General features: G+C 39.8%; 3 protein-coding genes across 3 annotated transcripts in view; 1 reads left to right on the top strand and 2 right to left on the bottom strand.

Annotated features, from left to right (window-relative positions):
- The window catches only part of LOC105936162 (general transcription factor IIF subunit 2), an 80,303-nt gene extending 69,589 nt beyond the window's left edge, over nt 1-10,714 (top strand). The window contains exons 7-9 of the mRNA XM_012876845.3: nt 1,783-1,879; nt 7,229-7,372; nt 10,476-10,714. Of these exons, the coding sequence (XP_012732299.2) occupies nt 1,783-1,879; nt 7,229-7,372; nt 10,476-10,610 (376 nt within the window). The 3' untranslated portion in view covers nt 10,611-10,714. The remainder of the gene's footprint in view (nt 1-1,782; nt 1,880-7,228; nt 7,373-10,475) is intronic.
- A 2,573-nt stretch (nt 10,715-13,287) lies between these two features.
- Nucleotides 13,288-16,814, bottom strand: tpt1 (tumor protein, translationally-controlled 1). The gene is made up of 6 exons (XM_012876824.3): nt 16,678-16,814; nt 16,029-16,102; nt 14,171-14,355; nt 13,984-14,089; nt 13,784-13,900; nt 13,288-13,695 (listed from the first exon to the last, which is right to left on the bottom strand). The coding sequence occupies exons 1-6, from the start codon at nt 16,703-16,705 to the stop codon at nt 13,693-13,695; spliced, it is 513 nt and encodes a 170-aa protein (XP_012732278.2). The 5' UTR covers nt 16,706-16,814; the 3' UTR covers nt 13,288-13,692.
- Nucleotides 16,815-18,888: 2,074 nt separating this feature from the next.
- Nucleotides 18,889-24,843, bottom strand: part of ranbp2 (RAN binding protein 2) — a 43,186-nt gene continuing 37,231 nt past the window's right edge. The window contains 3 exon segments of the mRNA XM_021323734.2: nt 18,889-19,801; nt 21,501-21,856; nt 24,487-24,760. Coding sequence (XP_021179409.2) covers nt 19,496-19,801; nt 21,501-21,856; nt 24,487-24,760 — 936 coding nt within the window. The 3' untranslated portion in view covers nt 18,889-19,495.

Genomic DNA, 24,843 nt, shown 5'->3' with positions numbered 1-24,843 from the left:
TCCTCTTCACTGGAAAATGATTTTATTTTTTCCAGCCACAGTTAGTGGATGGCATTGCTATAGCAACCGCATCTCTGTGGCAGATGCACCGCTACGCCGCGACCCGAGGCGAGGCGAGCGCGCGGTCCGCATCAGTGTGTCAGCTTTCAGATCGGCGAGGAGCGCTGCAGTTTAAAGGGAAAGACTTCAGGGCTGGACGTGTGGAGAAGGCGTCCTGCAGCTGTGTTTTGACGGAGGCCGTTCGGCTGAGACCCCCCCCCCCGGGGGAAGATGTTGGCGCCAGAGTTCACGCTGACGTCAGATTTATGCATTATATGCTCAAATGAAACGCTCTTCGGTTATTTTTCATGGTGAAAATAGTTGTTTTTGTGTGAATGTTTCAGGGAAAATTTCCCCATGTTCACTGTGTAATAGTAATATTAATAGTAATCTCATCTCTATTGTCATTGAAACATACATTACAATGAAATTGTTTTCTCTGCTTTTAACCCATCACCCTTGGGGAGCAGTGGGCTGCCATGTGCAAGGCAGCCCACTATATTATTTATATAGCACAATTCAGTACAAGACAATACAAAGTGCTTTACATGATTAAGATATAGCAAAATAATAAAATGTAGATAGAAAATAGCAAGTAGGGATAGAATGTAGTAACAAAAAAGAACATTAAAAACAGTAAAACTGATTAACTAAAACAGTCAAAGGCAATTTTAAACAGATGTGTTTTTAATCTTGATTTAAAAGAACTCAGGCTTTCCGCACCTTTACAATTTTCTGGAAGTTTGTTCCAGATAAGTGGAGCATAGGAACTAAATGATGCTTCTCCGTGTTTAGTTCTGGTTCTAGGTATGCAGAGTAGGCTGGAGCCAGAAGACCTTAGTGGTCTGGATGGTTTATACGCTGATAACAAGTCTGTGATGTATTTAGATGCTAAGCCATTCAGGGATTTATAGACTGACAGAAGTATTTTAAAGTCTATTCTCTGAGATATAGGGAGCCAGTGTAAGGACTTTAGAACTGGGGTGATGTGCTCTACTTTCTTAGTCTTAGTGAGGACGCGGGCAGCAGCGCCCGTGCGGCGTCCGGGGAGCGTTCAGGGGTTAAGGGTCTTGCTCAGGGACCCAGAGTGCAGGCGCTGGGGATCAAACCGGGTACTTGCATCCTTTTCAGAGAGCAAGCGCGCTGCTCTAACCAGTAGGCCAACACTTCCCCCATCGCATAAAGCACAACGCATATAAATGTGACAGGAAAAGAATCCTAGAATCATTCTCTTCCTTTTATCTCTTCTTTCTTTCACCTCTTCTTTCTCTTTTTTTTTTTCTCTTCTTGTTTTTCTTTTACTCTCCTACTTTCCCATGGTAGTGTCCATATAATTTGAAATTCTCCCTGCAGGAGTCACAATAAAGCTATTTACACGCACAAATCAAGCGGAGCATTATGGCGAAAGCTGTTTGCTCCACTTGTGAAAGTAAAATCTGTCGAGCTCTATTTGGCATTAAGATATCAATTTTTATTGCCACATTGCTAGACAGGACACTGGGAAAAAAAAAAAAAAAAAAAAAAAAGAATCCCAGAAACCAGTGAATCTCTGAGGAGATGCGCCGCCTTGATGTGTTTTGACGGGTTGAACCTCAACATGCCGACGGCTTTGCCCTCCCTGCCACCAGGCTCACCTGTCAGCTCTGAGATCAGCTGATCCACAGAGACACAGACATTCTAATTTTTGCTTCTTTCTGTCTTTTTTTGTTTTGTGTTGTTTTGTTTTTGGCTGCTGTCTGTCAGGCTGCAGATAGAGTCTGTCAAGCCTCAGCGTTTGTCACAGCAGCTGGACAGAGCTGTCACCACCATCTTCAAGCCCGTGGCCAACCACGACTTCAATGTAAGTAGTAATACCGCCGATGTGTCTTTGTGTCTCCTAAGTGATACGGGGATGTTTTTGCAGCCCGGTGACCAGTTTTTGGATAGAAGTTTGCATTTGTATTTACATTTTTACCTTTAGGTGCTGCTGGCACACCTGAATTCCCCCACTGAGGAACAATAAAGGATATTTATTATATTATTACTCTCACTTTGTGCTGTGTAGTTAAACAGGTCCATAGCATGATGCTGCCACCACCATGCTTGACAGTTGTTCAGTGTTCTTCAGTCAATGAAGGTTATTTCAGAGGTAAACTTTAAGATTTTAAAGCCGACCTCTCGTCAGATTATTAAAGTTTTCAATTCAATTCAATTCAATTCAATTTTATTTATATAGCGCCAAATCATGAAACATGTCATCTCAAGGCACTTTACAAAATCAAGTTCAGTCATATTATACAGATTGGGTCAGATTATACAGATTGGTCAAAAATTTCCTATATAAGGAAACCAGTTGATTGCATCAAAGTCCCGACAAGCAGCATTCACTCCTGGGGAAGCGTAGAGCTACAGGGAGAGTCATCTGCATTGTACATGGCTTTGCTGCAATCCCTCATACTGAGCAAGCATGAAGCGACAGTAGGAAGAAAAACTCCCCATTAACGGGAAGGAAAACCTCCGGCAGAACCGGGCTCAGTATGAACGGTCATCTGCCTCGACCGACTGGGGTTACAGAAGACAGAGCAGAGACACAACAAGAGAAACAAAAAAGCACAGAAGCACACATTGATCTAGTAATCTGTTCTACATTAGATGGAAGTAGCGGGTGAGCCGTCTTCTCTGGATGATGTCACAGTTAACAGAACGCCAGACCAGGTGTACCTACTATGAAGAAAAAGAGAGAGAGCAAAAAGTTAAAAGCTGAAATGACGACAGTCATTTCAATGTAATACAATGCAAAACTGGAGAACAGTAGACTGAAGAACAGTAGAAATCAGTAGAGTGAGAAAATTAGACCCTGATGTCCTCCAGCAGCCTAGGCCTATCACAGCACAACTATAGAGGTAGCTCAGGGTATGAGCCACTCTAACTATAAGCTTTGTCAAAAAGGAAGGTTTTAAGATTAGTCTTAAAAGTAGACAGGGTGTCACGGACCAAAACTGGGAGTTGGTTCCACAGGAGAGGAGCCTGATAGCTAAAGGATCTGCCTCCCATTCTACTTTTAGAGACTCTAGGAACCACCAGCAGACCTGCAGTCTGAGAGCGAAGTGCTCTGTTAGGAACATACGGGGTAATCAGAGCTCTGATATATGATGGAGTTTGATTATTAAGGGCTTTATATGTTAGAAATAATGTAAGGATGATTTGTTTTTAGAAATCATCCTTACATATTTTAGACTAATGTGGATGCACGTTCTGTCCTGAAACACACAAGTAAATGTTTTATTTTTTGGAAATTCATATAAAGCTTTACACGTATAGCTACATAATGTTTATTGGCATGTTCATGTCTTCCATTTAATTCAGTAAAAAAAAAGCTATTTATCCCAAAGTAAAACTTAAATGTTGCTCATTAATTACTTCAAGGAGTTGTTGTAGATGCTGACGGTTTAATGACGTTTTCACTTCACAAACAGATCGTTTTTTAATCTGTAATCTAGCTCGTTTGCTGCTAAATTGAAGGCATTCAGCTCCCTTTTGCTTGTGAAGATCTGTAATAAGCTTTTAAATAGATGAATCGCTTAATTTTGGTTGCATGATCTCACACTGAAATATTTAGAAGGTTCAAACCTTTGATTTGCGAACATTTACTCGGTGGAGAGAAAAAATCCCATGAGAAAAAAAAATAACAAAACAACCACATGCAAAAATAATTAGCATCAGCTAACATTTACTATACAATAAATATAGCTGAAGCTTACTTGTTACTTATTTAGACTGATTTCTAGGAACATTTTATGATGATAATCCTCTTTTCCCGGGGTAAAAACATGGCATTAGGCCAATTCCTCTTAATCACCCACTAAAAAGACGAGAGAAGATGCAGAATAAAATAAGAAAAATGTGTGCTTATCCTCTTAAGTCAGGAAATGACGCATTTACTTCCCTAAACCTGTATTTAACAATATATAACCGAGAACTGCAACAGATAGTAATATTGGGGTCACCATTCATTTTAGTTTTTAATAGAAATTTTGAATTAGCTAATTAAGTTGAATCTGTTATCTAATTTAAAAAGAAAAACTAGGGTTTTTAATTAACAAAAAATAACAATGACTTGCCAGATCAAACCCTGAAGCTCTATGGTCCAACTATGGTATATTTTGTAGATGCAGACCATGTAGAGTGGAAAATACTTTTTAGATTATGTTGTTTTATACCAAGCCATATTTCTACTTTGATAGGAATCACTTTATTGTGTTATTAAACCTTTTGGAAAATGTGAAAATTTGACAGGAGAGAGAAAATCTTGATTCCTTCATGTGGAAGTTTAAAGCCAATAAATGTGGCACGGGTTTGATTATTTCTGTTATCTAGATTTAATCTGTCTTTGGAAAAGTGTATATATATAAATAAATAAATATATTTATATATTTATTTATATTTATAATATATTTGTATATTATATTATTTATATTTATATATTTATTTATATATATTTAATAATATATATATATATATATATATATATATATATATATATATATATATATATATATATATATATATATATATATATATATATAAAACTCGGGAGCATTTCCAACCTCAGGCTGTTAAGTGTATTTAAATAGGAAATCTTGCCTTGTTTTCTCCTGTGGTGTGATTCATTAGGGCAGCACAAACAAGAGCGCCATGACCTTTTTAGGTGAAGTGCTCTCAGCGCTGTCACTGACGGTGGCTTTTAGCGGTGCTCTTTAGTCTGCTTTAATCTGCCTCTGGGTAAAAAAAAAGGTGAATATTTACCCCTTATTCACAGAGCACAGCAAACCACCTGTAGGTTTGAGTAGTCAGTCCTGCAAACACAGAGCCTTGATGAGAAATTAATCAACTCGTATATAATCTTTTATTTTTCATATTCTCTCACCGTACAACCACAAAGTGCAATGTAATTTATCGGGATGCAACATGATGGACCATCACAACGTGCACAATCAGATGGAACCAGAAGGGTACATGGGTTTCAGGAACTTTTATAAATTAAAAATCTTAAAAGTGTGGCGTGCATTTGTTTTCACCCCTGTTGAGTCGGTACTTTATAGAAGCATCTTCATCATTTGATGATTATAGCTGAAACTCCTAAACACTCTCCTTTTCTTTTCTTTTTTTTTTTGCTAAGTTTTCTTTGCAAAATGCCAGAAATTATTTCCGACTGGAAGTGAACATAAATATTTTGCACCAATAATGACTTTAGTCCACGAGTAATAGTTGACCTGGTAGCAGATTCTCTCCCCAGTGCAGTGAATCTCTGCAGCTCCTCCAGAGCTGCTTCTCTCTTTAAAGCTCCAGTCAGCTTAGACGGTCAGAAGCATATCACTCTTAATAACACTTGGCTAGAAATTACATATAACTGAGCAATGTTTTTTAAAAAATAAAGCTAATAAGCTAAGCTAATTGTTGTGTCTCTGCTCTGTCTTCTGTAACCCCAGTCGGTCGAGGCAGATGACCGTTCATACTGAGCCCGGTTCTGCCGGAGGTTTTCCTTCCCGTTAATGGGGAGTTTTTCTTCCCACTGTCGCTTCATGCTTGCTCAGTATGAGGGATTGCAGCAAAGCCATGGACAATGCAGACGACTCTTCCTGTGGCTCTACGGTTCCCCAGGAGTGAATGCTGCTTGTTGGGACTTTGAAGCAATCAACTGGTTTCCTTATATAGGACATTTTTGACCAATGTGTATAATCTGACCCAATCTGTATAATATGATTGAACTTGATTTTGTAAAGTGCCTTGAGATGACATGTTTCATGATTTGGCGCTATATAAATAAAATTGAATTGAATTGAATTTAATTAAAAAAAGCTTGTTGTAAAGATTTTCTTTAGTTTTTTTTTATGCAACAACTGTGACTGTAAAGTTATGAAAGTGTTTTGCTTCAGTCTTCTCGTTCTCTTTTTTTCTAGTGAGGCTTTGATATTTTTCTGTTCTAAAACCTCAACATAAAAAACACACAGTGGTTCTTTAATTAACTCGTAAAAGCAAACGGACGGTTGTAGGACTTGTTATGCTGTTTATTTATTTTTTTTGAAGGCTTGTATAGGTTTTGCAGCTGCAGACAAATTTTACTGAATCTTAGCAAGAGGAAAAACTGTCTCTTTGGATTTTAATGGATGCTGAGGTTTGGATGACAGCCTTGTCTTCTTTTGCAGTTGTGTTACACTCTTTCCTTTTTTAGATGATGGACTGAGCAGAGCTCTGTGAGATGCTTTATAACCTGGTTGTGCTTTAAACTTCACATTTTTTCACATTTTTCTCCCTGACCTGTCTGCTGTGTTCCTCGGTCTTCAGGACGTTTGTTCTCTAATGTTCTCTAACAAACCCCTGGGGCCTTTGCAGAACAGCTGCATTTATTCCCGAGAATAAAAGTGCACACAGAAACCCACTATGAACATGATTAAATAACTTCTGACGGCAGCTGGTTGAACTGGGTTTTCTCTAGGCCATAGGTCGGCAACCTTTACAACCATTTTTGCCCACGGTCCAGCAAAACAAAATTAGTTTAGAGCCACAAAAGTTACACATCTATTTTAAAACAAGAGCTTGTTTTTATAGTATTCTATAGGAAATTTGTTTAAATTTTTTTAATTAACGATCAACAGTTTTTATTATGTAACCAACAGCATTTTTATGTTTAGGTTTAATGCGTTTTCTTCAATTGGACATTTGATTTATATAGCAAAGGGCATCAAAATGTTTGAAAAAGCATGTCTCTTGCAACCTATTGACAAAAAGATACTTAATAAAGGAGTATATATGGTAAAATATTCTATACACTATTAGTGTCTTTCTTTCTGGAAATGTTATTCATATATTGCAGAACTACATGCGTGTTAAAGGTAGCAATTTTAAATTACCTTTATATTTAGATACACTGACCAATTTAATTTCCCTGCTTTTTTGTTTTTTTAAGAGCCAAAGCTGAAGGTGGCTCTGGAGCCACAGGTTGCAGACCCCTGATCTAGGGGTATCAAAGTGAAAATGGGGTTTAATATGTATGTGCATGCCACACTTTTCAGATTTTCCTTCCACTCTTCTACCAAGGGCTACTTTATATCTGCTACATAACATTGAAATAGATATTGACGTTTATTGGCTGTAAACAAAAAAAAGTCACTGTCAATATCACATTGATTTATTTATTTTTTTTTCTAAGTTGGAACATGAGAAGAAGAAGAAGTCCGAGGGGAAGATGGTGAGGGCGGATCGGCAGGTGGTGTTGGACATGCTCTTCTCTGCCTTCGAGAAGCACCAGTATTACAGCTTCAAGGACCTGGTGGACATCACCAAACAGCCTGTGGTGAGCAACACGTTTATAAAAGCGTCCCAGCTACCCTTAACATTATCAGTGAAGAGACCATAAAATATACACCTGCCCACTTTCCACCTTGCATTGTTAAATCCGAACCAGTCGCCCACAGCATGACGTCCGTGCCTATTCACACAATCTGTTGTGGCGGAAATTTTGGGCCCGGAGTGCGCACACGTGCGCGTAGACGCACGCAGGACCAATCGATGCCCGTTTTTCTGGATCCAATCCAGCTCCCGGGGAACAGCAACGTGTAGGTGCAGATGAGACCTCGAGGTCCTCCTCTCCCTCTGATTGCTACTGATTGCATAACCATCGGCTGAGTAGGAGTCAAACGCCCCGATGCACTCCACTCCATCGTTTCCCTCCCAAAGCACTTGGCCAACACTCAAATTAACTGAACTAAAGTAACCGAAATGTCCATTATGAGAAGTTCTGAAGCACATCTCCTGTTGAAGGGTTACCAGCTCAACAGAGACACCTTGTGGCCACTCTGGGGTATAACCGGGGCGCTTTTGGTTCCCCGACACAAAATGCAGTATGGTTTTATTTTGATTTCTTCTCTTTAAAACCTGCTCAGCTGTATTCTAATTAAACAAAGTAGAAAAAATAGCTTATTATATTTTCTAACGTTTTCAATTTGGTTGGTCTAGGAAATGTTTTTAATTGAAGTCCCAAGAACAAAAACAAAACCCCTCGCTGTATTTAGTCTAAGTTTAATGAAGCAGGATTTTTTTTTGGCCCTTCTTACTATATTAAAATTAAAGCGAAAAAAGGCCAATAAAAAACAAAAAATACTTTGGGCTGTTCTTAATAATTTCAATTTAATGCGATTGAAATGTCATTGAAAATCTAATAGGAAATTACAAAAAAAAGTGTCCAAAATTTGTTCTTGAACTGCGACCGGAGGCCACATGAAAGTATTCCAAGGGCCACAAATGGCCCCCAGGCTGCACTTTGGAAATCCCTGCCTTAAACTCTTTAATCATGTGGATTTTTATTTGTATGTGGTCTGTAAAGACACAGTGCAGACCCTGATGTGATTTGTTGCTTAATTAGCCTGTTAGCACACTCCCGTTCCACAGACTGATGCAACCTGGGAGTTGGCAGCTAATCAGAAACCATTCGATGCGCTGCAAGAAGGGAAGTAAAAGTCGGCCGATGGTTAAAATCCTCCTGAAATTAGTGCATTTTTCATAGATTTCAGCTGGTAAACCAGATATTTGCCAGTGGAAAAAGATTTTTCCACTTTAAATAAGAACAGTTCATCTCCATCGTCTTATTTCAAGTGCAGAATGTCTAATTATCATATTTTAGGGGTAGAAATTCTCATTCCATTGGCAAAAAATCTTATTTAGCTGGACAATTCAAAAGAAAAATATAAAAATTTTAACATAATTTAACTTACTTTTACTTCCCTTTTTACAATGCACATTTAAATAAGGTCCGATCACAGAAATAGTGGGATATAAATAAGACTTAGACAACTTTATTTGTCATTTTGTATGCACAGAATTAAATTTCATTTGCATACAGCTTGAAAATGTCAGTGAATTGCAGTAGATTTCAGAATAAAGTAAATTACAGGATAAATTTACAGGATAAAGTGCAACAGTGATTTCACAGTACAGCAATTGAAATGTAAACAATGCAGGATAAATGTGGTACAGAGTCCAGTTATAGCTTCAGCTATATGATGACAAAACATTCGCAATAAAGAGGTGCTAAATTTCTAAATTAATTTCTTAAATGTGATTGTTGTTCCATTTTCACTTGCTTAACAGTTGGAGGGTATCTTTTCCTTTTTTTTTTTTTTGCTGAAGCCTCCGATGAGCTTTCGTGTGATTTCGGACTAAATCGGCAAAGATCAAAGCTAAGACTCTTGAACACATTCATATAATAAAGCCAGGAGTTTAAATATTCCTCGCCTTTGAGCTGCTAACACAACACATGTATAATTTATTAAGGCCTCTGGCTGTTTTATGTTTTATGTTTTATGTTACGCTGCGCTGTGGAAATGTTTTGGAAGTTTGGCGCCTGTGACGATAACGCTTGACTGCTGATTTCCTTTTTTTACTTTAACCCGACTGACGACCGGTTCTTCAAACCTTCAGAAATCCCTTTTTTCCCCTTTGTTCTGTCTTTGCACCATATCTATGAAAATAACCAGCACAGCATGTGATAAAGGAATTCCCCCTAAGCCTAACAACTATCTTTGCCCCTCTGGACTGGCAACATGACACCTGGTTGAGTGTTTTTTTTTATATATCACTGGGGATGATTTTTTTCTTCACAGGACTGTTTTAATAGACCCTCATCACTGTTTTTGTGCATGAAAGGCCTCTTTATGGTCATGCCACAGCATCTAAAATGGGTTTAGTTCCAGACTTTGACTAGACCACTCCAAAACATTATCTTTTTTCCCCCCTGAGCTATTTTACCGGTGGATGTGGTGCATTCAGATCATCATCCTGCTGCTGCATACCCCAAATGTACTGATGGCCGGACCTTCTCCATCAGGGTTTTAGGCAGAGAGCCGATTTCATGGCCCCGTGAACCACGGCAAAATTGTTCAGGTCCTGGAGTCCCAGCAGCCTTGTGTTTCTTTTTGGCAAACGTTTCACTGGTTGTTCTTGGTTCTGTCGTTAGCGACGTTTCCACCATTTCTGAATAATTGCTCTAAGTGTCCTGAAGCCATAAAAATGGCCTTCTTCACCATTTCCAGACCGATAAATGTCAGTGCCTCTGTATAATATTAGATTTGGTCCTGATGTGTTGCGTTTTGACATCTTTCAGCCTGATTTCTTGGATCTGCAGGGAAACCGGACCAAAACATGTAGTTATTGATAGTAAGCATGTATGACATGTATGACGCAGGGTTTAACAAAAGGAGGGCTGGTACGATTCCCTCATAGGGCCATGTTGGTGTGCAGAGCCTTGTCAAATATTTATATTAATGTATTATAATATTAATATATAATTGTTTGATAATCTGCAACATAAAAAAGTGACCTCCTCCAGCACAACTATCCATTGCCTTGTCTTTTGCTCCATTTATATAAGTAAATAAAGTGTTTTTTCCTGTCCAACGCAGACCTATCTCAAAGAGATCATGAGGGAGATCGGGACGTGCAATCGGAAGGGAGCGCACAAAAGCACCTGGGAGCTGAAGCCTGAGTACCGCCACTACCAACCGGGCGAGGAAGAGGAGGAGGAGAAGAGCCCCTAGCTGCTTCAGCCTCTCCTGAGACGGCTCCAAGGAATCATTAAAACGTCACATGGGTGTAAACCGTCATGTTTGGCACGACAGACGGGTGTTTTTTGTTTTTGTTTTGTTTTCTGGAATAAATTTGTTAGCCATCGCATCACTGTTTCCTGTCTGTCTCTCCTGAACTTGTTGTATCTGGCGCAGCGGCAGCCAGGTTCAGGCAGGCAGGTGTTTTTTTTTTTTTTTCCCTCAGCAGACAAAAGCCCAGTTGGAGCTCCTGGCGATGATGACGAGGAGTCTGCTCCAGCTGTCACCACAAAGCTGCGCTGCAATAAGTCGCGAAAATGTCTTCTGTGATTAAAGACGACTGGATTCCAGTCCCGAATTCACCCCGATTAAAGAAAAAAAAAAAAAAAAAAAACATGATGCTTTAGTTGGCCGCCTGCTGCCCGGGGTGGGTGCTGAACTTAGAGCATCTGTAAAGATATATATGCTAAACCGCATGAGGCAGAAACCATCAGCAGCTGTGTGTCCTGCTGGCAAATCGCCTGATTGGGGGGGATTTGATTAAGCTTCATAATTTAATTTAGAGTGATCAAACCTTGGGAAATAATCTGCTTTTAAAGAGGTAAAAGTGTCCTTTTAAATCTATGAGAACATTTAAAACTATGAAGTGATGTGAAGAGGTACAGGTTTCCCTTTTATTTACATTTGAACAAAAAAAAAACTTTGCTAAAAACTTTTTAGCATGTCTCTACTTGTATCTTTGACTATTCCTCTTCTGCAGGTTGGAATGGGATTGAATTATATACTTTTCCCTCTCGTTGGTTGACACGTTGCTTCTACTGTGGCTGCTGTAGAAGCGTCATGGAGAACTTTGATAATGATCCCATCGTCTTAATACTGAAGTCACCTTAGACCAGACGAGCAGCTTTTGTTTGCGTTTTTCAGAGAGAGGGGGCTTCTTCCTTAGTCTTTACCCGTTTTAGCCCATAAATCAGTGGCAGCGAGCCGTTTTACACCTTTTAAAGTAACAAACACGGCCATCCTGTTCTGAGGTGAGATGAAGCGGCTTAATGCGATCGGCTCGTCTGTCTAGTGAGGACAAAAATCAGACGAAATGCTGTCAGAGCAGTTTTTGAGTCCAGTCACTCTGATTTTTAAATATATATAGCACTAGTGAATGGAAGCAGCTGAAAGTCTCATTTCTTCATATTCTAGTGTTTTAGGAGTGTTTGACTTCAAATAGTCCTTCAGGCTACTGTGGTTATGAGGTAGATTAATGCACCGTCAGCCATTTTTCTGATCGGACGGCTTTTAGCTTGGGTGAACAAGCAAACGTGTCTTACAAAGTGATTCAAAGTCACGAAGTATTTATAAACCAACAGGGAACAAACGTATTGCCACCAACAGAACTGAACTGCATTACTGTTAATGAGCCATTTGCTGCAAAGTGAGTCTTTTGCTGACTCATGTTTACGCCCACTTTTCCCGTAGAGCAGGATCTCTGGACAAAGGTGGCAAACTACAGAATTGTTCTGTTCACAATGCATTATCCATATATGGTAATGTTTGTTTGAGAAAAGGCAACACAGTGTAAAAGATCTTTGAAATATTAATTGGCTTAATTGGCTGAGAGAAAGATTTTTAGGTTTTCTGGCCCTAATGCCCCAACTTTGACGTACAGGAATGCTACTGGCTAAAGATGTGAACTAAAAATCTGCGTTACTGTAAATTTATGTATGCAGCTGAAGTATTTGACTCATGAACCAAACAAGGCACAAATAGTTTTCTTTATATGCAGGAATTTTCCACTTTTGAGTCCATTTTAAAACTTTTCCAATCTGGTTTCCAAACCCACCATAGGACCAAGAACCGAGTTTAAAATGAAATTTTAACCACAGGTTCTGTCCACGGTTATCTTAATCTTGGCTCCTTTTGACACGCTTGACCTTTTAGCATTCCTGGGGAAGGTCCACAATGGTTCAAATCTTAAGAATCAGAGGTTTTTGTTGGTTCTGCCAAATCATCAGCAGCGCTCCTTACATGTGGAGTACCTTAAGGATGTATATTATGCTCTTTACTGAAATTAAAGCATAATGGCTGGGATGGGTTTTGGCATTTTAATGAACAAACTGAAATATTAACACCTAGCAAGGTTTTCATGGTCCATGCTGATGTTGGGTTCTTTAACTGAACATTTGACTCAGACAATCGTGGCTGTGAGACTGATGCACAAATTAAATCCATAAATCAAGTTTTAATCCTCAGACAAGTGGCCAAAGTCTTTTTTTCTGACATCTTGAGATTTTAAGTCAATTTATTACAACTTGCTCAGATTGCTCTTTGTTGGTCTGACCCAGTCTTTAATTAATCGACATAAATGGGTCCAAAAACATACATGAATTAAATCCCAACAATTTTAGCGACCCACTCTTACAGTTAAAGAATACATCCAATAACATCCCTCCTCATGCACAAACTGCATTAATGGCTTGAAGGCTGTGGCTCTGCTGAGGTTTTCCTCTCTGGGCTTCAGGTCAGGAGAGGTTTCAGTCCATTTAAGCAGTGATCATGCAACATAGAATGTCATTTAAAGGGGGTGAGATGCTGTACATATGAGGTTTGTAGAAAACTTAGTAAAAGCAACAAGAGGTTTCCTGAAACAGAAGGCGTTAAAAATAAAAAGCAAAGAAGCTTAAAGTAGAGGTACGTTTTATTTCCAAATTAAACCTGAAGTCTTTGCATTGCAGATGGACTAGTGTGACAACCATAAACCCAAGCATGATGACGGCCGCGGATGGATTGCTGATTTGCAGCCAGAGTCAGAGCTTCACTTTCTGTGCAGCCGTTTAGTTTTTAACATGACCACTGGATCAAAGTAAAAAAAATACTGAAGGAGGAAGAAAAAAAAAAAAGTTAAAAACTGTATCTGGTGACCGAATGGCAATAGATTGCCTACAGTTTGTTGATGCTGCGGGCCACAGTGAGGGCGGGAGTATCCGTTCAGGCATGATGCAGAATGAGGCCCCTTCAAGTCTGCGCTTTGGGGGAATTTGGGGGGAGCAGCAGTCAATTGAACAGCAGGTTTTATTCCGGCCAGTTACTGTAAAAGAAAAAAAACACGAGAGTCATTCATTTTCCCCGTTAATCAGCTAGCTGAGGCTTCAGGGTCAGACAAATAAATTACTTACACATTTCTCAGCCTCCAGGCCATCTTTGAAGAAAAGCATGTATGGCGTGATGCCGTCCTCACGGTAGTCCAGCAGGCCCACCATGCCATCTACGTTCATCGACTCTCCTGTGAAAAACTGAGAAGAAAACCGGTGTGAAGAAAACCCATTTCAAATAAAAAAACACAGAGCAGAAACGCCATTTGTCCGTCTCAAGCTACCTGATAGTTCTTGATGTTTCCGAGGACCTTCTTGATTCCTGCCGGCGTCTTAGCCACGAAGTCTTCTACTTTTGAAGGGCTGGTCTCCTCCAGCTTGGCCTTGACCCTACACACACACGCAAACCGTTAAAAATCAACGCAAACCGAACTTCATGGTGATTACCGGTCTAAATGCAGAGACACTCACAGCTTGACGTAGTTCTTGATGTAAGACGTGTACGACTTCTTGTCGAAGGAGGTCTCCTGCAGCTTGTGGTTGAGCACGATGTCCACGCCGGACAAGGTGGCGGACTCGTTGCCTTCAGACGCCTCCTCAGCAGAGGCGTTGGCTGAAATCAAAGAGTCGTCGAACCCTTCTGTCCTGGTGACAGTCTAGAAAAAAAAACGAGAACAAAGAGGGTTGAGGAAAAAACATCTAGTTACATCTAAACTCACGAGTTACATCACAACCTGCATAGTGAAAGTTATGGGTAGCTGCAGCATTGTTACAGACCACACAAACGTTTTGTTGGTTAAACGCATTCCAAATGAGAATCGATTAATTACGCCATCGACATGGAAATGTACGCACTCAGTGGGGAATATAACTTATTCAACAACAAGCTTAGTCTCATTTTCTTGACCCTCGCTTTGAAAGCAACTGCAGAAACCAAAACTAGAATCCTGGCCATCAGGAAAACCTTGATGGTTTCATGATGTGTTATGCGGGTATGAATTTCTGGTTTTAGTTTTTTTATTCAAAATTCCTGCCCCTTAACTGGCCAACCTGTCGTATTATTCGTGTGTCTCTTATTGCCGTAATAACTGAACTGTTAAAGAAATCAGGGGGAAAACTGAGCTTTATGATACAGCACGGTACATCTTTGGACTTCCATGTTATGAACTAAACTTTTATCCCCATCACATCCAGGGGGCCTCTACTGTTTTGTTTTTTTCTGTGCGTCCAGCTTCTGGAATTAGGGCTGGACGATAATTCAATAATACATATCGACTGATGGACGTATTGTGATGATAGGGTCAATAAAAAGTTCACAGAAAAACAGTTCTTTTATATATTCTAGCCTATCATGTAGGTTAATACTACAGTCATTAATTATATCCTCCCAACCAATCACAGCACAGACACAGGAAAGCTCCGCCCCTTCAAATATTTCAGAGAGCACAGGGTTTTTTTTTTTTTTTTTACAATGTGTTTTGGTAAAAAGTTGGTTGAATAAAGGGTTGAGTTTGAATTCAGTGTTTTTGTTCTGTATCTAAAAACAGATCATGAAGCAACAGCATGAAATTGCCAGGGCTGCACTTATATATAAATATAATTATCACGAGATATCGCACTTCCACTGGGCCTCACTCTACTCCTCTCTCTAGCGATACGTACGCGCTCTCTGTTGTCGGATTATGTCTTTTGCTAGCAAAACCTGCGAGCCGTTAACAGCGAGCTAAGCCAAACGTGGACCGCTGGTTAAAACGCAGATCCACTGATAAAACAGAACGGTTTCGTTTCTGATACAGCAGCACTGAAAAGCAGATTCAGCAGAAAAATGGGTCGGCTAAAGCTACTGAGGATGCACAGCTGCCATGTGAGGAGCAAACGAAGGGGCCTCCAGAAAAAAACTGGCCACTTTAAGGCAGAAAACTATTTGGCCAAAGAAGAGCATTGCCATCGGGTTAAATCAATGAAAGAATGTGGAGTGTCCCTCTTTTAAACAGCTTAACATGGAGACAGAGTTATGGTAGTTACCTTAAGGAAAAAGGATTGTCTGAAATTATTACATTTGTTTCTTCCTTTGTGTCCTGTGTTAGTAAGTAAGGGAAAGAAGTGAATATAGGAGGCACCTAAGACGACAACTAGGAAGTGAGAAAGTGACAAGAAAAAAAAAAGCTGCATATTTTTCTAAAGGTATGAGCAGGACAGTGCGAGACCTCTTTTCAGGCTCATAGGTATTAACACCGCCCTTATTTTGAAAGCTGAATTTCAGGCTCTGTTTAAAGGGGGAGAGAACAGGAATTTTACATTGATAAAAAAAAATTAAAAGACAACTCACCTTTCCTTCAACTTCATAGAACATTCCATCCTCAGATTCTTTTATTTTATAGATATCTGAGAACATCTCATCACCTGTTGGAGGAAGTGTGAAAGAAGAAGGGGAAAAATATCAACACAAAGCAAACAGGCCCAACATCCTTTTTGCTAAAGGGTAAAAAAAACCGCTCCCTGCTTGTTAAATAAGTCAATCACGAGGATCTAAACCCAAATTACGTGGCATCAAGTCTGCCGGTGGCTAACAGCTTTAGCTACATGCGGCTAAAAGGCCAAAACATTCACCGAAACTAACAACTTCCACAGCTGCCGTGTCGGTAAAACTTACCAAACCGACGGTTCTTGAAGCCGTTTTATACATTGATATAACTACAACTTTCCGATACCGCAGCCAAAGTTGTAGTTAAAGCCCCAATCTGAACCCATTAGCCAAACAGGGTTGCCCAACCCTCTGAATCACCGGTGATTTTTTTTTTTTTTTGTGTGGCTTGCGCTAACTTCTCGATCACGATACACACGAGTTAGCCGGCTAGCTGAGCTAACGGCTAGTTGAGCTAACTCAAACCCTCTAATGTAAACTAACTGAAAAAAAAGTTCAGCAGCCGCAACACCTACTAACATAATCAACGATACGTTTAACGCCGACTACCTACCTGAGACAATGCACTTGTAGATGATCATGGTTGCCGCTTAGGTGTTAAAATCTTCAGAGACAGAGAACAGGCCGACCTCCCCAACAGCACGGCAGAGGGAAAAAGAACGATGAGGCCGCGAGACGCCGCATTTACATCCTGCTGACGTCACGGTGACTCATCTCCGGCTCCCTGCTCTGCTGCCACACCCGGGGGTGGTGGCCGATAGTGGTACTGCAAACGAAAAGCAGGAGTTGTGAAGCGTAAACCCCAGTAAGAAGCGTCCCAGTTAAAACACGCGCACACAGAAAATATGTTATTACATAATGGCGAGAGCCTGGAAAACTGTTGTTTTGTCCGTAAAAGTAATTTAAGGCTGCGCTTTCCACATCCAAACACCACTTTTAATTTGTTCCGTTCAGATGCGTAGAGGCGGAAACTGGGTGTGTTTTTGTGTGTGTGTCTCACTTTCCAAAGGATGTCCCCCCAAAAATAATTGTAAACATAAACAATATATTTTTTAATACTACTGCAGTAATGTTGAATAAAATGGGTTGGGGGGAAAAATGGGAGTAAAATGGGTTTCCTGATCATTAAAAGATCGTGACATACCTTTCCCACGAAGTGGCTCGGAGCGGAATGTAACATTAGTGGACCGTCACTTTAAAACGGAAGATCGGCGCTTAGGGAAATGCCATTAAAACAAAAAAGGATAAAAGAACAAAACTATATTTAATCGATTGACACGAATGGCCAACAGATGTATTTCAGTTGGGTTTATTTTTTCTTTGACGTTGACATTTCCGAGTTCCAAGGAAACGCTCATGGTTTTATTTCTAAATCAATCCTATGTAGCTGACTTGAGCTCATCTGAGATTGATTTGAGAATTTATATTTTGTAGAACAGGGTTTTTTTGTGTGTGCATTTTTGATGGTATTTTGTGATAGATCAACAACACAACAGTGCAAAAATTCTGTAGTGGAAGGAAAGTCGTTCCTGGTTACCACTCTCCCCAATTCTCGCATCTTTTCCGGCCTCTAACAAGTATTGTTTGAGGATTGCCATGTGGTTAGCTACTTTCAAACGAAAAGTAGCTGACAAGCTTAAATGTCCTCACTGAAGAAAGCACCCCCACAACATAAAGCTCCCACCACCAACTTTTACCAAGGACATTCTGTGTTCAGGGTGATGTCCAGTGTTATTTCACAACACATTTTGCATGTCAGCTTAAACATTTTTGCTTTGATCTCATGCAATAAAACCTTTGCTTTAACCCTTAACTTCATTCCCAGGCTTTCTGTTGTTCCTTGGTCTTGATGCCATTACTTCACTAACAAACCTTGGAGGACTTCAAAGAACAGCTCAATTTATGCTCCCATTAAATCTACTTCCTAATTTACCAATTTACCCTTGCAATTAGTTAACACTGATTTTTTATTTAGGGGCACCAAATTGAAGGGGGCTTAAAACAAAAGCATTCCCATTAGAAAATTATGTGCTACTTAAAATTATGCAGAAAAAGACCTTAAGATGTAATGTAAATTAGTAATTTGGTCGGTTCCAAATTAGCCATTAATAGCCACTAGCAGTTAAAGGTTTGGACTAGGGGTGGACAATAATTCAATTTCATATATCATATTATTCAATATATATCACAATATAACTTTATTCAATAACTGTGATATGACATTGACAATATTTCAACATACTGGTACTTTATGGTCTGTCAATGCTGCGTACGGTCACTGACTGATGTTCCAGGTTTTATGTTTTAAAGCCGATATTGTTCTATGATACTGGAGTTTTATAAACATGGCAAAATAATTGCCATAAATTTGTACAGTCATCTATTGTGGGCATTCTTGGCCTTTCAGAGTCTTTTATTTTGTTTATATCGATATAATATTGTATGGACTGAAATTAAGAAATATATCATAAGTTTTGGCCGTGTTGTTCCTGGTTTGGACACTTTTGTCATTTAATGTTCTTTCCTTATTTTTCATTACTTTTACATTGCAAATTCACAGTGAAGACAGAAACTGATATAAAAAGGTATACACAATTGTGTAGCACACAAAAAAAAAAAAAAAAAAAAAAAAAAAAACAACCCCCTTTGCACTCTTTGTGAACTTCAGGAGATTGATGAAAAAAAAAAAACTAATAAAGTTTAATCTACAGCAATTATTCTAAAATGATCTAATTCTTAATGACAGAAACAGGAGAAACAAACATTAATTGTAAAGCAAATTTATTTGTCATTTACCATCAAATTATTCCAGTAGACCAAGCAACATTTCTTGGTCATCTCAATCCATCCAGGAGCTGAATCTCCCCAGTAAAACCCATCAAGCCAACCTTCGCTGGATGGGGGAAAACAGTGAGATTAATTCAGTGTGTGGGTTTTATAAGTGTAATTATCTGCACTGTAACATTATTTCCCCCCCCCCCATCAAGAACAGTAAACAGGCGTGTCCTATAGGAAAAAAAAAAAAACAAAAAAAAAACACATTTGCAGTGGTGGGGGATGGTTAGAAACCAAACAAAGCCCAAATATGTAAAGAATCATTCAAAAAAATGAAAGACCCTAAACAAGGAGGACAAGAATGAGACAAAAAAAAAAAAAAAAGTATTCATTTACAATTATACACACAAAAATAAACATCTGAGAAATGATTAAAATGCAAAAGCAGCCAGCGGTGACGCTTCAAGCCTCGGCCCCAACGACGCGCGACTCCACTGCTGGACTCGTTTCCGACTTCAAGAAACACAGCGGACACGTTTCACTTGGAAATAGTTTTATGATCCAGGAAGCGCCGGAACCTCAAGTTTTCCCAGCGGCTACAGCTGTCCGCACTCTGTGATGACCAGCTTCTTAGCGGGGACGCCTCCCTTGGTGCCCAGCTCTCCCATCCGCTGCACCACGCCCATCCCGTCCCGGACGTAGCCAAACGCCACGTGCTTGAAGTCCAAGTGTTCCGCCTTCTTCAGCGTTATGAAGAACTGGGAGTTGTTGGTGTCCCGCCCGCGGTTGGCCATCGACAGGATGCCCGGGCCCGTGTGCCGCACGTCGAAGTTTTCGTCCTCGAACGCGCCGCCGTAGATGGATCTGCCGCCGGTGCCGTCGCTCTTGGTGATGTCGCCCCCCTGGGACAGCAGAAAGCAACACGGCGGTCATGTTAGAGCGGCGGGCCCACAAATCTGCACCTTCTACACCAATAAGTGTCAAACTCATTTTGGTTTAGGGGCCGCATTCAGCTTAATCTGATCTCAAGAGGGCCACACGAGTAAACTCATTGCAAGATTAAATAGAACTAATAAATGTGGACTTTTTGTTAATTTTTATATTAATTTCACTTTTACACAATATGAATAACCTCAGCGTTTTTAAGAAAAGTATGTGCAATTTCAACAATACTTTTACTCAGTTAAACATTTACTTGTGCATTATGGATAAGAACTGATCACAGTGACTGTACAATGTTGAAAAACATTTATTCACATTTTTTGGAACTTAAAAACACTGTTCTAGATAACAAAATACATCAAACAGATAAAAATTAAGAAATTATTTAAATTTTTCCACACCTGAAGCTTAATCTGCTAATTAAAACACAGCGCCCCTCGTGGACAATATAGGAACTGCATATTTTCAATTAAATGAAGTACATGGTTTTTTTTAAATAATTGTTTTATTATTCTCTTCCTTTTATCTCCTCTTTCTTTCAACTTTTCTTTTTCTTCTTGTTCTTCCTTTCCTCTCCTACTTTCCCATTGTAGTGTCCATATCATTTGAGATTTTCCCCACATGAATCAAATTAAAACTATTCACATTCATAAATCAAGCAGAGCACTATGGCAAAAGCAGTACTGCTCCACTTGTGAAAATCAAATCTGATGAGCTCTTTTTGGCATTAAGACAACAATTTTAATGCCAAATTGCCAGAGAGGACACTGGGGAAAAAAATAAGATAAAAAATTATTATTTTTTTTAATGATAATGCATATAGCCACAGGGCCGGACTAAATTGTTCGGCGGGCCGTATGTTTTGACACCCCTGCTCTACACCAATAAGTGTCTATTTAGTGAAAAACTAAAGGGTGCCCACTGTGACAAAGTGGTTCAGTTTGTGTTCACCATTTGTCCCTTATTCTTATTTCTGATTCATTTCCTTTCTGTAGCTGGCCATATTGCTTAAATTTAAACATTAGCTTGCAGCTCTGCTCCACTTACTATCCCGGGTTTGTTTGTTTTAGCATTAGGTTGCAGTTTCCATCTATATGTTTAGGTTAAAGCTACTCCTGGATTATTGGTGGAACTTGTTTTTTTTTGGTTTCAAAGTATATTCATGATATTTGTTTACCTTTTTACTCACCATTGTTTGTCCCTTGTAGATCTGCAGGAGTATGGGAGGGGCCGGCCCAGTACTTCCTGCTTAAATGTCTGAATGATGTCACTGATTGTCTGGCTGGGTTCGACCAATTAGAGGGTTTCTTTAGGAGTATTGCTTTGTTTTTATTTAAAGTAACTTTTTGACTTCTCTTGTATTACATGGTTTATTTTGCAGACCATTTTATTATATAGAGGACTTTGTAAATCAGATTAATAATTTAATTTTTGTTTTTCTGTTTAGTTTTTCATGCGTTTTCCTTTTCCCTGTTTAATTGTGGTTTGGTCCACTTAGGTGCAGATGTGCTCCCACTTGATTATAAAACCGTGAGCTCTTGGAAGCTCAAGAAGAAAAAGAGAGGTGTTCAGAATCTTTTTGCAAATAAAAGTCATCAGAAGCTGGAGCTGTTGACATTTTAAATCATCCCAAATATGTTTTTCACACAGTCGTCTCACCTGACACATAAAGTCCGGTATGACCCGATGGAAGACGGAGTTTTTCAGCCCGAAACCTTTCTCTCCGGTGCACAGAGCCCTGAAGTTCTCCGCCGTCTTGGGAACAATATGCGAGAAGAGCTCAATGGTGATGGTGCCCAGCGGTTCCCCGTCAGCCGCCACCCGCAGAAACACCAGCGGGTTGGTCTCCTGGGAGTGCTCCTGGACTCTGGACATGTGCGGCGCCGAGGCCGCCGCCGCGTCGTCGTCGGTCTGGCCGCAGCGGCTCTGGCATTCGCAGAACGTCCTCTGGAACGACTCGGCTATCTCAGCGGTTTTGAACTTGGCGGCGAGCTGCTCCACCACTCCATCGCCGTCTGGGGGAGAAAAAAAAAAGAACAAGCAAACGTTTAGAGCAGGCCTCACCAAGCTTTTTGAAACAGAGTGTTGAAAAACAGGACAAGAAAAGCCTCTCTGCTTGGCTGTGCACAAGAGGTCAGGATGTGTGCCTTTAAATATTTATATAAACTTTTAGCTACTATAAAACTACAGACATTTTTCTATTAATACCGTATTTTCCGGACTATAAGTCGCAGTTTATTTCATAGTTTGGCCGGGGGTGCGACTTATACTCTGGAGCGACTTGTGTGTGAAATTATTACACATTTTTACCCGTACATCATTACACCTGTTATTTTCACACCAAACCACAAGAGGGCGCTCTAGGCCTGTGTTGAATTAGACATAAGCGACGTAGAAGCGGAAGTGCAGCAGCTTCTACGTCCGAAGTTAATGGAGTTACTTGAAAGTGACACCTAGGATGAAGATTTCACTGGATTTTAGTTATTTGGAGTGACACGGGCGCTTTGGTAACTTCTTCGCATGTTATTTATGCTATAGTTATTCTGAATAGCTTTTAATATGTTATGTTAACATACCAGGTACGTTTTCAGTTGTGTCATGTAGCGTAAGCTAACCGTACAATTATTGAGCCTGTTGTTGCCTCCGTTCTATTTTTATTTAAAATTGCCTTTCAAGATGACATGTCTGTTCTTGATGTTGGATATTATCAAATAAATTTCCCCCAAAAATGCGACTTATACTCCAGTGCGACTTATATATGTTTTTTCCTTCTTTATTATGCATTTTATGGCTGGTGCGACTTGTACTCCGGAGCGACTTATAGTCCGGAAAATACGGTAGATCCACTTACAAATAGTTTCCTGCATAGGTACTCTTTGAGTTTGTGGCTTTATTACAGCAAAATGTGAAAAGGTTCAAAGTATTTTGTCAGACTTTTATGTACCAGACCAACACAGAGCAGTGCAGCGAAGCACATAACCTGGAGTTTGAATTTGTTTCACCAAAATAAAGTTATGAATAAGCGAACTGCTTAAAGCATTTGCGCAAGTTGTACAAATTGGAAAATTTTGGCTGCCGAACAAACCCAGCCGTCACTGTACTCTGTGTGGAGAGCAGGTAGCAGATGTGAACATAAAAGGCTCACAGGTGTTAGTTTTTAGGCTTTAAGAGCCTTAATGTACGTGCCGTACAAACGAGCGCCGCACTTTGTGCCGTGTTGCAAGGCTCCACAGAGTTCACCCAAAGACCAAAAGAAGAAACGCGGCTGTTAACCTCCGTTCATTCTTCATTATTTCTCGACAGGAAAGAAAGATACAGACGGCCGTAAAAGATGGGCCAAAACTGCAGATTTTCACACACATTTATTGTGTCTAATCTTCATCTTTATGTAACGGGCCGTTACGCTGAATAAAACCTTGCTAGTTGGAGTTGCTAACTCAACCCATTCATGATCCCGGGTATGTTGCACGTTATTCAGCCGGTTGTGGATGCAGCTTTTTAATTTAATAAGTTGTTTTAACAGATTAAATGTCAGTTTTAGTCTTGGTTTGTGTGAAATGAATGTTTAAATAAATGCGACTTATAGTCCGGTGCGACACGTTTTCCTCTTTATGACACATTTTTTGACTGATGCGACGTATATTCCGGAGCGATTTATAGTTCGTAAATACCCGTCTCTCCTTCACATTACAGTTGCTCTGTTTTTCTCCCCCAATCCATGGTTCTCTTCATTGCTTTGCGTAATCTTTGACTGTTTGGTAGCCCAAAAAAAAACAAAAAAAAAAAAAAAAAAAAAAACATGAATATACACTGCAGAAAAAAGGGGGGAAAAAAAGGGAAAAAAAAGAGAAGAAAAAAAGGGAAAAAAAAGAAAAAAGGAAAAAAAAAGAAAAAAAAGGAAAAAAAAAAAAAAGAAAAAAGGAAAAAAAAAAGAAAAAAAAGGGGAAAAAAAGGAAAAAAGAATATACACTGCAAAAAGAGAACTAAAAAAAAGTAAAATGTTCTTTAAAGTTAGTGTATTTGTCCTTGATTTGGGACGGTAATTAAGATCATCTGCCAATGGAATGAGTATTTTTACCCCTAAAATAAGATAATTAGATATACTGCACTTGAAATAAGATCATGGAGATGAATTGTTCCTATTTTAAGTGCAAAAATCTTATTCCATTGGAAAATAATCTTATCTACTTGGTCAAATCAAGGAAAAAAACTCTAATTTCAAGAAAGTTTTACTTATTTTTAGTTCTAATTTTGCAGTGTACCCATAATGCAGTCCGATGGGTTGCCGTGTGTACAGCATGTATGGATCAGGAAATGAAGTCTGTAAAAACTGAGCGACCTCAATAGAAATCCTCCATGCATGTCAGAGTAACACTCTCTTATTCCAGCTCTACATTCTCAACAGCGAACAGTAATTGTGTTTGATAAACAACAGGCTGCACAGCATTCATTACACGCTGAGATATTTCCACACATCCATGGTGTGCAGTGGAATCTAGTCAAGTTATACAAAACAGAGAAATATCTGTGAGAAAAGCTTAATTTGATGGAAACTAGTGGGAACATAAGCAGCGTGCTCCACTGACAGACGGTAAAATAACCCTGAAACTTAATTAGGACCTCATATCCGGTGGGTATTTCGTACCAGAGTAGTCGGTGGCGGTCCAGACCAGCGCGTTGGCCGAGGTGTTCATGGGCTTGAGCTCCATCGACTGCGAGATGGTGTGGTTGGCGCAGACCCTCAGCACCTGGTCTCTTCGCATCAGGATGCGGTAGAAGTGTTTGGTCGGGTGGAAGAGGATCTTCAGGTCGCCGACGCCGCGCTCCTTCCACTGGCCAAGGTCACGGTCCCATCGGTAGAGCTTGGCTCGCTCCTTGAACAGGATTTCCTCGTCTTCCTCGCCGGACTTGGTCTCCACCTGAAGAGCACAGAGCCCTCAGAGATGATGCGCCGTCTTAAGCATTTTAACCATAAAGAAAGGAATTAAACCTCCGATGGTAC

This window comes from Fundulus heteroclitus, chromosome 7 (genome assembly GCF_011125445.2).
Source record: "Fundulus heteroclitus isolate FHET01 chromosome 7, MU-UCD_Fhet_4.1, whole genome shotgun sequence".
NCBI classification, from domain to species: Eukaryota; Metazoa; Chordata; class Actinopteri; order Cyprinodontiformes; family Fundulidae; genus Fundulus; species Fundulus heteroclitus.
Note: the sequence above shows the minus strand (reverse complement) of the source record. Positions and strands in the feature narration are given on the sequence as shown.

Coding starts and splice junctions, on each gene's coding strand:
- tpt1 (XM_012876824.3), bottom strand. CDS start 16,705: ATGATCATCTACAAGTGCATTGTCTCAG. Junction 16,103..16,677: donor CTACAAGTGCATTGTCTCAG/GTAGGTAGTCGG, acceptor TTCCTCCAACAG/GTGATGAGATGTTCTCAGAT. Junction 13,901..13,983: donor GAAACATCAAGAACTATCAG/GTAGCTTGAGAC, acceptor TTTTCTTCTCAG/TTTTTCACAGGAGAGTCGAT.